This window comes from Mesoplodon densirostris, chromosome 4 (assembly GCF_025265405.1).
Source record: "Mesoplodon densirostris isolate mMesDen1 chromosome 4, mMesDen1 primary haplotype, whole genome shotgun sequence".
Classification (NCBI taxonomy): domain Eukaryota; kingdom Metazoa; phylum Chordata; class Mammalia; order Artiodactyla; family Ziphiidae; genus Mesoplodon; species Mesoplodon densirostris.
This window is the reverse complement of record NC_082664.1, coordinates 137,063,288-137,081,280: the sequence shown is the minus strand read 5'-3', so window position 1 is coordinate 137,081,280 and position 17,993 is coordinate 137,063,288. Positions and strand designations below refer to the sequence as shown.

The 17,993-nt window shown below is 35.5% G+C and overlaps 1 protein-coding gene across 2 annotated transcripts in view; it reads right to left on the bottom strand.

Annotated features, from left to right (window-relative positions):
* RFX7 (regulatory factor X7) overlaps positions 1-17,993 on the bottom strand; it is a 160,474-nt gene that overhangs the window by 96,342 nt on the left and 46,139 nt on the right. For both annotated transcript variants that reach the window (XM_060097298.1, XM_060097297.1), the window contains exon 3: positions 9,138-9,171. In XM_060097298.1, the coding sequence (XP_059953281.1) occupies positions 9,138-9,171 (34 nt within the window). The remainder of the gene's footprint in view (positions 1-9,137; positions 9,172-17,993) is intronic.

Sequence of the window (17,993 nt, the reverse complement as noted above, 5' to 3'; positions counted from 1 at the left end):
TTTATCTAGGTGAGACCTGTGTCAGACTGCTGACCTGCAGAACTAAAAGATAATAAATGTGTGTTGTTTTAAGCCACTAAATTTATGATAATTTGTTACAGCAGCAATAAGAAACAAATAGAAATATGTTCAGAATTTGGGGTGTGATACAGTGAGATTGGTTCTGGAAAAGCTGAGTCTGAAGTGCCTATGTGACATCTTAGTAAAATTGGTCAATTTATAACAGTTTGGCTGTATGGGTCTAGAGCTTAAACTGGGGATGTATAATTATGAATCATCAGTATACTGAGATTAATTGAAACCATCAAAATAGATGAGATCACCATGGGCAAATATAGACAGAATACAGAGGACTTAGGTTGAGGAACAGAGACCCTTGAAGAAACTGGGAAGGAACAGCCTAAGGTGTAACAGGAAAACCATGATAGTGTGGCATCTAATGAATTAAAAGAATGAGAATGAACTAAACAAGGGAGGGTAAAAGGATGGTCAACAGAGTCAACCGAAAAAGGGTTGTCAAGTTAGGAACTGAGACTGTCCATTATATTTAGCAACGAGAGGTCATGGTATCCTTGACAAACACAAGTTTCAGAGGAGGAGACTGAATTCAATCAACACTTGGACTAAGCCTTGACTTTCTTCTTTCAAAAGAAAGGAGGAAGATAGGGTGGTAGCTAAAGAAGGGTTGTGTGTTTCAGGAAGGATTTTTTTTTAGATGGAAAAAAATTAAGCACTGAACTATTAATGGGAAAAGGTCAGTAGAAAATGAGAGCATAAAAGAACAGGAGGAAGAGAATAAATGAATTCAGAGACAGGAAGAGATGGTATCCAGGGCCTAGAAGGAGGAGATCAACCTTCAGATAGGCAGAAAGATATTTCTTCTGTTGGGAGGAAGGGAAGGAAGACATGGTACAGAAGTGAGGAACTACTGAGTTGGGAATACAAAGTGGTTTTAATTTTGTGGGATACCTACACTGCATCTTCCTACTTCCTCAGAAGTAGGAGGTGAGATCATCTGCTGACAACAGAAGTGACTTTAGGAACTTTAGCTAAAGAAGCTAAAGTTAAAAAGAGCATACTTGTTGTCCATTTTCTGAAAACAGAGTTGTATATTCTACTGTCATTGGATGGAATGTTCTTAGCGAAAAAAATAAATGAGATGATTCTGTCTGAAGGCAACTTTTGAACTGTGGTATAGGGAGTAGGAACCCAAGCAGTTCAGTTTCTGAGATCAGTGTCTGAGAAGGCAAAGTACCAAAAGGAAGGAAGACACAGAAATATCTTCAAAATCTATACAAATCCCTACGTAGATTTGGAATCTACTGCTGAGTATTAAACTATATATGGGTAGAAGAAAACTCCATGAGGCTGGGAAAAGAACTACCAGGGAACTGTAACTGACTGTGACATGTTCAAATTCCAATCAGACAGCACTGAGAGATATCAGTCAACACCCAAGGAATGCAGTACAGACACTAGAGTGGTAACATTCTAGTATAAAAGCTGAACTCTAAAGTCTAGCTTTTCAAGACTTGCCACAACAGAGCTTAAACATAGCCTCAAAAGGATCAAACTAATCTGCAAGTAGTTTAGCTGCCAGCCAAAGAAAACTGCAATACATTTTAAAGAAAGAACAAAACCTAAACATTGTAAATAAATACTAAACTAAAAATTACTAGATGTGGAAAGAAGCAGAAAAACGTGATCCCATAATTGCAACAAAAACTCAGTAAATAAAAAGAGACTTAGAGATAATATAACTAGCAAACAAGGACTTTAAAATAGCTATTATAAACATGCCCAAGGATATAACAAGGAAAGAAACAGAGGATATATAAAAAAAAAATAACCAAGTGAAATTTCTAGAACTTAACTAATACAAGGTCTAAAATGGGTAATTCACTGAATAGAATTATAGCAGATTAGACACTTTAAGATTAAGGAATGTGATAATAATAATAATAAAGAAATATTAACTATCCAAAATGAAGCAAAAAGAGAAAAAAATAAACATAGCCTTAGTGTCCTGTGGAAAATTACTGAGGAATGCAACGTAAGCATAGTTTGAGTCCGAGGATGGAAGGGGGCAAAGAACAGTATTTGAATGGCTGGAAATTTTTGAAAGTTGATGAAAAATGATAAGCCCACAGGTTTGAGGAAGCTCAGTAAACCACAAGCAGGACAAAAACAAAGAAAACCATACTAAGGTTATAAAATTGCTGAAAACCACTAATAAATAATCTTAAAGGAAGCCAGAGGAAAAAAGAACACATTACACACAGGAAAACAAGTTGAGAATGACAACAAACCTCTCAATGGAGTCTATGCAAGCCAAAAGAAAACGGACCTACATTGCAAAAATGCTGAAAGAAAAAATATCTAGAATTCTACACCCAGTGAAAATACCCTTTGTAAATGAAGGGCAATTAAAGACCTTTTTCAGATAAGCTAAAACTGGGAGAATTAATCAACAGTAGACCTACACTACAAGAAGATAAATAGCAAAATGGTATACATACATTCAACCAATCACAAGACAAAACTTGTCAAACTAGTTAAGAAAGAGACAAGCATATGATGTCAACAACAACAACAACAACAAAACACTTTAACTACAAAGACCCAGATTGCTTAGAAGTAAAAGGACAAAAAAGATATGCCACACAAACACTAATTATAAGAAAGATGGAGGGGCTATGGTGATATCAGACAAAGCAGACTTGAAAGCAACAAATGATACCAGAGTTAAAAATAGAAATATCATAATAAAAGAATCAATTCATGAAGAATGCATAAAAATCCTAAAAATTTATGCTCCTATTAACAGCTTCAATACATGAAGCAAAACCTGACAAGATCAGAGAAAAAAAAATCACGATCACAAATATGAGATTTTAGGCATCCCTCTCAATAACTGAAATAAGTAAAAAAAAAAATCAGTAAGAATAAATATGCCTTGAAAAACAATAACCAACTGATATATACATATATCAGTTTATATCTATCTATCTATCTATCTATATATATATATAGAGAGAGAGAGAGAGAGAGAGAGAGAGCGCGCAGTCCAACCAATAACACTAGAACATACATTCTTTTCAAGTACCTATAAGACATTCATGAAGATATACCATAAACAAGATTCAATAAACACTCAACTATTTGGAAACTGATCAGCCTATATCTAAGTGTTCCATGGGTACAGGAATAAATCAGAATGGAAAATAGACAAAAAATTTAATTGAAAGATAATGAAAACACAACATAATTTATGGAATGTAGCTAAACCAGTGCTTAGAGGATAATTTGCAGCATTAAGTGCTTACAATGAAAAGAAAAAAAAGTTAAAAATTTCCTTATTGAGGGGCTAGAAAACTAAGGGTAAACTGAAGCCAAATAAAGCAGAAGAAAAAAAAAATAACACATATTAGAGGAGAAAGAAACAAAATGGAAAACTGACAATCAAGAAAGAAAATAGGGCTTCCCTGGTGGCGCAGTGGTTGAGAGTCTGCCTGCCGATGCAGGGGACGCAGGTTTGTGACCGGGTCTGGGAGGATCCCACATGCCGCGGAGTGGCTAGGCCCGTGAGCCATGGCCGCTGAGCCTGTGCGTCCGGAGCCTATGCTCCGCAGCGGGAGAGGCCACAGCAGTGAGAGGCCCGCGTACCGCAAAAAAAAAATAAATAAATAAATAAAAAAATAAATGAAGCCAAAAGTTTATTTACAAAGTAACAATTATTTAATATAACTAATTTTATTTATAAAATTTTAAAAACTCTAGCTAAATTGATCAAGAAAAAAGAAGATACAAATGGCCATTATCAGAAATTAAAGGAAACTGCTACAAATCCTACAGATAGTAAAGGATGATAAGGGAATATTATGAACATTACACTAACAAATTCACTAACATAGGAAACATGAACAAATTCCTTGAAAGACACAAACACCAAAACTGCATGAAGAAAAAATTTAACAATTTAATAACCTTATAATAATTAAAGAAACTGATTTCATAACTAAAACCTTTTCCACAGATAGTTTCACTAGTGACCTCTACCATAAACATTTAAAGAAGAGGGAACTCCATGGCAGTCCAGTGGTTAGGATTTTGCGCTCTCACTGCCGAGGGTCCAGGTGAGGGTCTGGGTTCAATCCCTGGTTGGGGAACTAAGATCTCACAAGCCGTGCAGTGTGACCAAAAAAAAAAACCCCAAACGTTTAAAGAAGAAATAATATTAATTTTAAATAAATCTCTTCAAAAAATAAAGGAAAAACACTTCCAAACTCATTTCATGAGCCAACATTACCCAGAGAGCAAAAACAAAAAGACATTATAAGAAAACAGCAGATCAAAAGTCCTATTAACACAGACAATAGTCTTTAAAAAAACAGAAAATCCAATGTAGCAATATATAATAGTATAACACAACATATGGAAATATATGCACCATATGGAGTTTACCAGGAGAATGCAAAGATGGTTGATTTTGGAAAATCCATCAGTGTAATTCACCTTGTTAATAGAATCATGTAGAAGTACCATGTGATTATTTCAGTAAGTGCAGAAAAATCATTTGATAAAATCCAACATGTATTTTTGATAAAAATCCTCTTAGCAAAATAGGAACAGAAGGGAACATGTTCAACTTGAAAAGAGCATTCATAAAAAAGCTAATGCTAACATCACATTGCAAGGTGAATGAATAAACGGCTTTCTCCTAAGACTGAAAACAGGGAAGGAAATCCAGTTCTCACCATTTCTATTCAACATTGAACTGAAGGTCCTAGCTGTGAATAAGGAGAGCAAAATGAATAAGTAGATATTTAGACTGAAATGGAATTAAACTTTTCTTTATTCATGGATAATATGATTGATTTGGTAGAAAATCCAAAAAACTCTACGTCTCATATGAGAATTTCGTAAGTCTGCATACTCACAAGGTCAATATAAATATTAGCAACAAAACATTGAATAACAAACATTTTTAATGCCGTTTGTGATAACATCCAAAATCTCAAAATATCTAGGAATAATTTAAGCAAAATATATACAAAACCTATACACAGAAAACTAGAAAACACTGCTGAGAGAAATTATAGAAGAATCCACTAATATGGAGATATACTATGCTTATGGATTAGAAAACTTGTCATTAGGATGTCCATTGGCCCCAAATCTATCAATAAATTCACTGTAATCACAAACAAATCCCAGTAGACTTTTTTGTTGAAAGAAATTGACAAGGTTATTCTGAAATTTGTATGGAAATGCCTAAACCAATTTGAACTATCACACTACCTGATGTCAAGACTTTTGACAAAGCTACTGTAAACAAGACAGTGTGGTGATGTCATAAAGAAAGAGATAGCAATTGATGGAAAAAAGAGACTCTAGCCAAAGACCCATGCATAATGGTTTTTGATATAGGAGGTGATTGGGGAAGGGTAGACTTTTCAATATGTGATGCTGGAACAACTGGATATCTATCCATACAGTAAAAAATAAACACTGCAGTTCACCTTATACCAAAGAGAAAATTTAAATCAAAATGGTTCACAGACCTAATAGAAAAAGCTAAAACTATAAAACTTCTTGAAGAAAACATGATAAAATCTATGTGAGAAAGCTGAGCTATCTAGAACAAATGGAATGAATAGCCAGCAAATCCTCCCCTCAAAATAACTCTAAAATGATGAAAAATTGTCAAAAAGAATGATTTTAGGGCTTTGGAAACTGATGAAAGGCAACAAACTGAGAAGTCTTTGGTCATTAAAAACTGGTGAACTGGGCCTCCCTGGTGGCGCAGTGGTTGAGAGTCCGCCTGCCGATGCAGGGGATACGGGTTCGTGCCCCGGTCTGGGAGGATCCCATATGCCGCGGAGCGGCTGGGCCCGTGAGCCATGGCCGCTGGGCCTGCGCATCCGGAGCCTGTGCTCCGCAACGGGAGAGGCCACAACAGTGAGAGGCCCGCATACCGCAAAAAGAAAAAAAAAAAAAAAAACTGGTGAACTTCAGGTATTAACTGTGAGAGTCTGTTTTGCTCTTGCTTGGGGCTTCTCCCATGACTCATCCCACATGGATGAGGCTGACTGTGTTTAAACATAAAAAGGAATGAAATAATAGGGAATCTTAATAAAAATAGAGAAACTAGAACACAGGGAAAAATTATCAGAAAAAAAGAAACAAAGCCCCAGAGACTAGAGTGATAAAATCAATAATTTCAACAGCTGTGTAATGGCAGCTTTCTATGGAGAGGGGAATCCAAGGGACAGAAAAAGTATTTGAAGAAATAATGGCTGAAAACTTCCCAAATCAAATTAATCTACAGGTGCAAACTCAGCAAAACCAAAGTAGGATAAACACAAAGTGATCCACACCTACATATATAGTCACACTGTTGAAAGCAAGAGTAGGTGGGTGAGTGAACAGTGAATGAATTTATGAATGAATCTTGATAGCAATAAGAGAAAAACAACTCATCGTGTACCAGAAAACAACATGATTAATGACTGACTTCTCATCAGAAACAATGAAGGCCAAAGGCAGTGGAATGACATATTCAAAGAGATGAAATTAAAAAAAAAAAAAAAACCCTGTTAATTAAGAATTCTATCTCCAGGAAAACTATCTTTCAAAACTGAAAGTAAAATAAAGACATTCACAGATAAATACTGATCAAGAGAATTCATTATGAGCAAACCTGCCTTGTAAGAAATACTAAAGGAAATCCTTTAGACCAAAAGAAATTATCCTTAATTCCTCTTTGTTTCTCCCTTCACATTCAATACGTCAGCAAGCAAGGCCTACTGGCTTGAATATGCCTTGAATTCATCTATTTTTTCCCCATCTTCCACTGTCATCATCTGAGCAAGAGCCTTATATCCTCACTTGGACTTTTCCAATAGCCTAACTGGTTTTCCTGCTTCTACCCTTATCCCCCTACAAGCCCATTTTCCAACAACAGCTAAGGTATTAAAAAACAAAAAAACAAAAACAAACAAAAAAACTAGATCATACTATTTTCTTACTTAAAACCTTTTAATTGGCTTTCCATTCACTTAGAAGAAAATACATACTATTTGCCATAGCTAAATAAGCCCTATCTAGACTTTTCTCCTATCATCCTCTCCTCCTTTCATAAGTTCCAGCATACTGGGTTCTTTGTATTCTTCAAACATCCCAGACTCATTTCTGCTTCAGAATTTTTGTACTTTCTGTTCCCTCTGCCTAGTATGTGTCACTGGCAGATCTTCACACAAGACTGGCTTCCTATTTTTCAGGTCTTCTCTCAAATGTCATTTCCTCAGAGACTTTTCCTAATCACCCAATCTGAGGTTATCCTACCCACCATCAGTTGTCTCCTGTTGCCTCTAAAAATTCTGTAATAGTATTTACGGTTATCTGAAGTTATAAAGCTTATTTATTTTACCATTCATTTAATGTCTACTTCACTCAATAAAATGTAAGATTCATGAAGAAGAGATCTTACTATCTTGTTCATCAAATACATATAACTTTAAAACTTATGCTAAAATATAAACACTTCTGAACTCTTGAAAGATTAAAAAAAACCTTTTTGTTCTTATTTAGTATTTTATAAATGCCATATTTAATAAATTATACTAGTCTTCTGTCTCAATTTTCTCAACGAAAAGAAAAAATTGAATAATCCTTCAACATTATCTCAGATACTGAAAAAAAAAAAGGGGCAGGAGGTCTTAGATAGCAACTGTATCTGTCTTGTTTACCACTGTATTCTGACACCCAGACAGGGTCTAGCACAGAGTAATTATGCAATAGTTACTGCGTGATAGATATAAACAATGAGACTCCAGAGATGGGAGATTCAGAAAATGCTCTGGGGGGTGGGGGTAAGGTCGCCCCTCCATCCCTAATCACCACCTCCCTAGATCTTAAGAGCACTATTAAGTCTATTTTAACAGACTGAATTTCTTGAGGGCAAGGCAACATGTCCTTTTAATGTTGTATCCCTTATATCTAGCATGGGCTCAATAATTATTTTTTGAAGTAAATGCAAGAGCATCAGTTTCTTCATTTGTAAAAGGGAAGTAACAAGATTATCTACTTCAGAGGGTTACTGTGGAAAAAAAAAGATAATAAAGGTAAGTGAAAAAAAGGGGAAAACACCCCCACAAAGTCCTCTTTCTTAACTATTAGGTTAGAAAGGCATAGGAGAACTGATCAAATTACCTGTTCTCCTACGAAGTACTGTTATCTACTCACCTACCTAGAAACTAATAATAATATCATAAGCTAATAAGATCCCATACTATTTCAGCACCAGACACTACACACACTTACTCCCTAACAAAAAAATGTTAGCTTATAGTAAGACCTGAACCTGAATAAGAAAGTTCTGATATCACAAATATAGAAAGAGGAGTAACTACAGTGACATTTGGGGGAATCTAACAGTGCAGAATCACTGAATATTCTAGAGCCTAGGGAACATTCCATTAATAAACACTTCCATGAAAGAAGTCAGTACTATTCCAGTAGTCTCAGTAGCTGCATACTTCTTCCCTCATATGCTTAAGAGAAGATCTAAGGAACTAAAAACACAATCTAAATTTAAACTATTTTTGTGGCTTTAACGCCTGAAGGCCAGCAATCCAAACATAAAAAGTATATTATAGCAACAAAAACCAACCCATAAAGTACTTTAAAAGCTATCATTTAAACAAATTCTTATAGTCTGTAAGTCAAACCTGAATGTAAACTATTATTGTGGCTTTAATTCCTGAAGTCTAGCAACCCAAATACAAAAAATACACTATCACAACAAAACTTAACCCATCAAACATCTTGAATTTTTTCTTTAACAAATCCTTTAAGAGTTATTAGAACAGAAAAATAAACATTCACTTTATTAAATGCTGAAGCGATCTTTAGTAAAAGCCAGTAAGTTTCAAAAACATGCAATTATTACTGATGAGATATAGGAAAATATCTAGACAGCACATAGCCAGTTCACCCCTAGGGATGTAATTAAATGTCAAATTTTTTCACTAAAATTGAGTTATACTTAAAATAAATATTTACGCAAAAATGCATTTTATATAGTGGGAAAAGCCTTATAACAAAAGAACTTTAAGATTAGTTATTTTACTTACCAAAATGCAGTCCACTTTAGATTGTATAGTTTTGCTAAAAGAAAAAGAAAGTTAAGTTAATAAGACTGATAAATTTATTAAATGTTCAAAGTATTTTCAAACAGACATGGTAATTCGTTATCTGTACTATGAAAAAAATAAACAAAACTTCTTAAGATGAGGCATCATACCCTAAAACTGCATGTTTCACAAAGCAAAACAAAAATCTATTTCCCACTCATTGTACTAAATTCAATCCTAAAGCATGATCAGAATATTTTCTGAGTTGCTACAGTCACCCTATTGCTGATATGCTCTATCTTTGTAAAAGACGTTTTTGAACAAAGTTTGTTTCTAGTGATACATAAAAGTGCAGATGTATTATTACACATAGAAATAGAACACAGAGTTTACAATGAATTATGATTTTTACTGTATGCCTGCCACTCTGGACAATGATTTGTTTAGCATTTAAAAGCCATAATGGTGTAACATTATCTGTATTTCTAAAGACTTATTACAAAGTAGATTCTCTCGAGGACTTCCCTGGCAGTCTGTGGTTAAGATTCCTCATTTCCACTGCAGGGGGCGTGGGTTCCATCCCTGGTTGTGGAATTAAGAGCCTGCATGCCGCGTGGCACGGCCAAAAAATTAAAAAAAAAAAAAAAAAAGTAGGTTCTCTTCCCCTCCTCTCTTTCTCCCCCTCTCTCATGTACACACACACACACACACACACACACACACACACACACAGAATCCATAGACATAAAAGTAATAATAAAGATTAGCTAATATGGTAATAAGTTGGAAAGACTATATTTAGAAATAAATAACACAAAAAGCCACTATATAAAAATTTAACTGAACTATTGAATATAAGTGAACAATTAATATATAATACAAATGAAGCCGGTATAAAATAGCTGAACTATAATTTAGATTTTAACATATCAAAGTGAAAATGCAATGAAATCATGCAAAAGTTCAAAGATAGTTTATATACTATCTTGAATAGATGTTACAAACCAAATTATTTTCCATAAAAGGTTCTAGAGCCAAATAAATGCAAAAATAAAGTGGTTATTTACCTTTGTATATAGCTATACAGTTAATCTATAGCGTAAGTAAAAAATCATGGGCCAACAAAGCCCTGTATGATCCAGCCCTCTGTTATCTTTCTAATCTCATCTCATATTAGTCTACTCCTCATTCATTCAGCTCCTGCCACGCTGTCCTCCATGCTGTTTCTCAAGGCAGGAGTAGGGCCTCGCACTGGCTTTTTTGGTCAGCATCTAAGAAACTTCTCCCATATAACTTATCTGTTCACTTTCCTCATGACTTTGCTCAATATTATCTTTCACAGACACTTCTTCCCTGACTACTTCCTCATGTAAAATACTCTCCATCACGCTCTATCCCTCTTATCCTGTTTTAAATTTCATTACTGCACTTACCACCATTTTATATTTTTATTAATTTATTTGTTTACTGGCTATCTTCCTTGTCTAGAATTTAAACTCTATGACAGCAGGATTCATCTGTTTTGCTCACTGCTGTATTATCATTTGGCATATGTTAGATGTTCAATAAAATCTGCTGAATAAATGAATGACAAACAGACATTTAGTCCCCCATATAAAGACAACTCTTTGGGACCACTTAAGAAAGTGTTTTTAGAGAAATTAATATGAACTTGAAAATGTGATTATTTTAAAAACAATAGATCTAAATATATTCCCCTTCTACAAGAAACGGACTGCTCTACAGGATATCTAAAGAGGATGACTGTGACTTCCTAACACAAACAAACAACTTGGTAAATCTCTGAAAAGAATATGTAAAAGACAGCCTTTTAAAGAATAAACTTATAAAGTAAAATGGGAACATATCTAAATCTAGCCCTTCATATTTAACATAAACATGATAGAGGGATATAGAAGACATTTAAGTCCCCTTTGTTCTTCTGTCCAGTCTCACACCCTCCCCCACCTTCCCAAACACAACCATCATTAATCTGATGTATAACCTTCCCAGGTGGTATATCTATACCTGTATTAGATCTACAAGCAACATACACTATTTCTCCATGAAGCTTTTAAGTGTTTATATAAATGCCATTACATTGTATATATTCTGCAAATGTCCTTTTCACTCAACCCTGTTTTTGAGATCTTTCCATGTTGACACACTTAGATGAAGTCCATTTATTTCAACTGCTCAAAGTATTCCATTGAATGAATGTATCAAATTTATTCATCCATTCCTCTACTGAAAGCCAATTATGTACTTTTCAGTTTTTCTATAAACAATGCTGCAATAACGTCTTTGTACGTGTCTCCTGGTATACACAATCAAAAATTTCTCAGTTATAAGTCTAAAAGTTGATTTTCTAGGATTCATGGAGGTATCTTTTCAGTTTTATTATGTATTACAGAATTCCTTTCGCAAGCACTTGTATACATTCATACTTCCATCAACAGTATATGTAGTCCCTATTTTCCTGTCAACTTCCGTGAAAAAAAAATGTATATACATATGCCATTTATATATGATACATATATTATGTTGACATATATTAAAAACTTACTATTCTAATGGGTATGAAAAACTCTTTTGTCACTATCCCAATTACTAGCATTGTTGTATACCTTTTCACCTGCTTTTTGACCACATGGGTTCTCCTCCATTAACTGTTGGTTCTTGGCTTTTGCCCAATTTTAAGTGGAGTTGATGATTTCTTAATAAATTGTAGTAGTTCTTAATATATTCTGGATACTAATCTTTTGCTTGTTACATATACTTATATTAAGTTTGTTAGTGGTACATTTTAATAACTTACTAAAGTTTAAATTTTTGACTTAGTAAAATTTATTAATTTTTTTCCTTTATGACCTGTGTTTTTTGTCATAAGAAATCCTATCTAGCTAAGGTTTTAAAGACATTCTATATTTCTTTCTAAAATTTTTGAAGTTAGCTTTTTTGTTTTTGATCTTTATTTTAATCAGAATTTATTCTTGTTTGGTATTTGGCAAACCAATTGTTCTCTATTTTATTATGTCAAGTTTACATATATGTTTGAATCTCTTTCCAGCTTTTTTTCAGTTTTATTATCAATCTACTTGTCTATACTTAAGCCAACACCACACTTTGAATTTGTATGACACTCCTCAACCATTTGCAGAACAACCTTGAGAATTCTTGGACCTCTAATATCCAGGTGAGCCTTTTGTTTTTCCAACTCAACAAAAGTCTTAAGAGTTTTATTGAACTGCACTGATGTTATAGATTGAACTGGGGGAGTTGACTGATAATTTGAATTTATTCTTGTCTGTCCTTTAAAAATGTCATGTAATTTTCTCTATATTTTTTGTTATAGAGTACTAGGTAGCTTGTAGATGGTATTGTAAACTGTATCTCTTTTTTCTTAATATGTTTTCTAATTGGCTTTTGCTAATGTGCATGCTGATGTGCAGAAAAACTATTGGTATTCTATGCTGACCTTAGATCCAGCAGCCTTCCTGAACTCTTATCTGTTCTAATAGTATGTAGATTCTCTTGTTGATAATAATTTCACTTACAATTAATGAAAATATTTTTCTTCCTTTTTTTCCCAATCTTTAGGCCTCTCCCCACCCCCACACCTGGCTTTTTATCTAATTACTTTGGCTAAAATCTCTCATCTAAAGGTGAAGAGTAGCAGTGATAGCAGACATCCTTGTTGTTTCCAAATTTTGTTTCAAAAATTTAACATAATATATCGTAATATTCCGTTTAGTGGATGTTTTACAACTTCCTAAAATATTCTTTGAATAATGGATGTTTTGACTGAACTAAAATAAAATAATGCTTCAATATTATAATATTCTGCTTTGAAATGACAAGCTAACTTATATTAGAGTAATCTTCCCACCCTTAACAATTATATACTGTGGATAAAATATAAAAACAAACATTAAAATATAAAAACAAACAAGACCAAAAACAGGTAGCAACTGGAGGGAAGTCATCCTTAAAAGAAGGAACTGGGGCTTCCCTGGTGGTGCAGTGGTTAGGAATCCGCCTGCCAACGCAGGGGACACGGGTTCGAGCCTTAGTCCGGGAAGATCCCACATGCCGTGGAGCAACTAAGCCTGTGTGCCACAACTACTGACCCCGTGCTCTAGAGCCCGTGAGCCACAACTACTGAAGCCCGCGTACCTACAGCCCATGCTCCACAACAAGAGAAGCCACCGCAATGAGAAGCCCACGCACTGCAACAGAGTAGCCCCCGCTTGCTGCAAGTAGAGAAAGCCTGAGCACAGCAACAAAGACCCAGTGCAGCCAAAAATAAATTTAAAATAAATAAATTAATTAATTTTTTTTAAAAAAAGAAGGAACTGCACCAGGTAGGAGCTGTATTTATAGGGCTGTTGCCTGATAGCACTTAACTGCCCACACAGCAACAATCACTCAGGACGGAAGCAGAAATCTGCCTTCTTGCTAGCTGAGGAGCCACAGAACAAAGTCTAGGGCTGCCAGAGTCACTGTAAAATAAAGATGAATCCCAGAAAGGAAAATGTCACAAAATTTCTGTATAAACTATGCCCAAATATTTGGATGACCTTCATTTGGGGAACACTCCAAGGTTACCAGCAAAAAGCAATAGCTGGAAGGTGTAAAGATGTGAGTTGAGACTTTTGTTGTTACTTAACACAGAAGAGATAATGTTGGAATTTGAATCCAGTCCTGTTAACTGGCAACCAGGATAAAAAAAATTAACACTCATCAGAGAAAAATAACAGAATCCAAAGTCTACAACATATCACTCACAATACCCATTACACAAGCAAAATTTACCAGAACAAAGGAAAAAGAGACCCAGAGTCAAGAAAAAAAAGCAGCTCCAAGAAACCAAATGCTGTAAGACCTAGACATCCGAATTAGTAGATGAAGACTTCAAAGCAATTATTACAAACACATTCAAGTATTTAAAGGAAAATATGGTCATAATAAATGTACAGCTGGGAGGAATCTCAGCTGAGAGATGGAACCAAAATGAAAGAACCAAATGGAAATTCTAGAAGCAAAAAGGACAATATCTGAAATGAAAAATTCATTGGATTACCTTAAAGGAGATCAGCTACAGCAGAAAAGGGGACACTAAACCAGTAAATAAATCAATACATTTTACTGATTCTAAAGGAGAAAGAAAAAGATCTTCAAAATAATAAACAGAGCTTCAGAGATTCATAGTACAATATCAAGTGGTCTAATTATGTACCACTGGAGAAGATAATGAGACAGAAAAATATCTGATAATGGTCAGCATTTCCCCAAATTTTGCGAAAAACACAAACTTACATATCCAAAGAAGCTCAGGAAATGACTGGGAACATATGTAATATACTGCCCCATTTCCCCTTTTCAGGAAAGAAGGACACTGTTCCCCACACCTGCTGGGAGTGCTTCCAGCAGAAAGCCCTCAGTTGTCAGCCCCCTGTGGGGATACCTATGCTGAAGAAAACCTCACTCCCTAAGGTCGTATCTCCTTCTAGGGACAGCCCACATCCAGAGGCTGATCAACATGGGGGTAATAAAGACCCAGCTCTTTGTCTTAACTTGGACATCTCTGATGGGCCATTCTAGCTTCAGAACTCTCCGCACTGCAGCTTAACTTTCTCTCTGCTTCCTTCCAATCCATTCCTTTCATAGATGTGAGTCTCCTTAATAAAATGGTTCTTAAAATGTGATTCTTGGACTAGCAACACCTGGGACTAGTTAGAAATGCAAATTTGTAAGTCCCATTTCAGGCCTACTGAATGAGAAAGCAGAAGCCCCATCCACCTGCAAAGACCTTCCTGTCAGCTTTTTGTGCCTCACTCTTAAATTCACTCAGATGGGTATACAATTGGGGAAAATCTCTAATATGAAAGACAGAACATTCCCCTTATAAAAGGGGCATGAAACCCTCACTTGGAAGGAAGAAGACCATGAAAGAAGGAAAAAAAATTTAATCCTCACAAAGGTAAAAACCAAAAATTGGGTACTATATTACTATATTAAAAAAAAAAAACTCACTAAAAAGTGGTGTCTTAGGGCTTCCCTGGTGGCACAGTGGTTGGGAGTCCGCCTGCCGATTCAAGGGACACGGGTTCGTGCCCCGGTCCAGGAAGATCCCACATGCCGCGGAGCGGCTGGGCCTGTGAGCCATGGCCGCTGAGCCTGTGCGTCCGGAGCCTATGCTCCGCAACGCGAGAGGCCACAACAGTGAGAGGCCCACGTACCGCAAAAAAAAAAAAAAAAAAAAAAAGTGGTGTTTTAGAAATTAAAACTATTGGGCTTCCCTGGTGGCGCAGTGGTTGAGAGTCCGCCTGCCGATGCAGGGGACACGGGTTCGTGCCCCGATCCCGGAAGATCCCACATGCCGCGGAGCGGCTGGGCCCGCGAGCCATGGCCGCGGAGCCTGTGTGTCCGGAGCCTGTGCTCCGCAACGGGAGAGGCCACAGCAGTGAGAGGCCCGCGTACAGCAAAAAAAAAAAAAAAAAGAGAAATTAAAACTATTGGGCTAATTTTTTTCCTGTTTGCCCTTTCATATCCAATTCCCACCCTCTGCAAAAGGAGGTTGGCCTTTATGCATTGTATCTATATGGCTTCCTTCCCTTTTGGTTTTCAGTGGGCTGATATTAGTCATGAGAAGGAGGTGAGAGAGCAAAAGAGAAAGGAGGTATTTATTGCACTTGGCTTTTCCCTCTGACAAGGCAATGAGTTAGTGGTTGGGGGACTGTGGTTCTTCTTAGCTAGTCTTGTAAGACCTTTTTGACTCATTAAACTATGAGCATTAAAACTTCAATCAAAAATGAAACTTAAATATATAAAATTTAAATTAAAAAATCTCAAAGCTATCAAACGAGAAATGAGATTATCTATGAATATATTTGGGATTATAATTATTTTTTCACCATTATTTCAACTCATTAAGTTTAAGAAAACTTCTTCAGCAGCAGGAAAAATATGCACAAAGATACGATCATTGCTTGATAATGAACCACTGATGCACATTTGAACATGCACTTAAGTGTTCTTCATTTTTATTTTTGAATAAAAGTATTTTGTTAATTTTATCCACAGCTTATGTTCAAATCATATATATTTAATATTAATATTTTTATAAGGTTTTTGACATTTTCTGAATTGTTGATAATTGATAATATTTGATAAGCATTAAACTTTTGGTCTCACTGATTTTTTAAAAAAATTATTTTGTAAACATTTTAATTAAATAGTATCAACCTGGTATTTTGGTATTAGATAAAAACAAAATATCAGGATGATAATTTTGCTGTGCTATTGTAATTACAAAGTTTATGAAACGTGCCAATCATTCATCTTCTAAATCTTTTAGTTCAACCTTCGCATATCAAGTCAGATCACCACAGTGTTATAAAGGAAAGCTTAATCCTAGACCAATGGAGTAAGAAAAAGGGGAAAACACACCAGCAAGGAGAGCATATAAAAACTTATGGAAGAGGGGTACAGTTTGAGAAAGCATATTTTGTTTTCCCTAAATCAAATTACAGAGTGAAGCTGGGGAAAACTTTCTTACCCAGTAGGACTACACAAAAGAGAGTAAATTTACGAAGCACATGTTTAAAAAACAAAGACAAATAACTTAATCTAAGCCTACTTTACCTCAAAGAAACACTTCACAAAAATACCCTGTAATATTTCCCCTTCTTCAGACTTAAAATATGATACAATAACTAAATTAACAGTCATGGGCCAAACACACATGGTATATAATAAATACACTGTAAGTAAAAGGATGCGTGAAAGAACACTTAGAGACTTCTCTTGCTAAAAACATTTCAGAAGCTCTGTTTCCCCACTTTAAACAAATTGTTTCTAAACTATTTGTTTAATGCAAATAATATCATTCTAAGAGACTCCCACTCATCTCTTCCAACACCAGTTTGGCCTCCATCCAAAAGTTCAGTACTACTTCTAAATTTATTTGGAGTCCCCAAGTTTGAATTCAGACTCACAATTCCTATATTCTTTTTTTTTTTTTTTTTTTTTTTTTTTTTTGCGATATGCGGGCCTCTCACTGTTGTGGCCTCTCCCGTTGCGGAGCACAGGCTCCGGACGCGCAGGCCCAGCGGCCATGGCTCACGGGCCCAGCCGCTCCGCGGCATATGGGATCCTCCCAGACCGGGGCACGAACCCGTATCCCCTGCATCGGCAGGCGGACTCTCAACCACTGCGCCACCAGGGAGGCCCAATTCCTATATTCTTGATTCAAAATTCTTGTGTTGCAGAAATAGAGATCTGTGAACACTAGATACGAGACTTCACCCACAGAAAATCTGAGGTAGCAGAGGTACCGTGTAATACTCAATCGTAAGAACCTTTTGCATTCTAGTCTTGCCAGGACAAATCAAACTCTTACATTCTTCTCTTGTAAAATACTTCTGTTAAAATATATTAAGACTTCAGATCTTTTTTGTGGATTACAACTCAGCTCACAGTCCAACATATAAAACGAATTTTAACCTTACACTTGTCGATAATGAATGTGAAGCATTTACTTTTAGTTTGCTCAAATGAGAACAAATAAAATTTTACATTAAAAAAATAACCATAGTAATAGTGGCTAATTCTAAAAAGGTTAAAAGGTATACCCAGAAAAATATAAAAAAGAAAACAGAAACTACCCTGAATCCCACTATCCAGACATTTTGATTCAATTACTCAGTATGTCATCTTAAATATAACTGGGATCTGTTGGTGAGGATGTGGAGAAATTGGAACGATTGTACACTACTGGTGGGAATTCAACATGGTAGACCTGCTGTGGAAAACAGTATGGCATTTCCTTAAAAAGTTAAACACAGAATTACC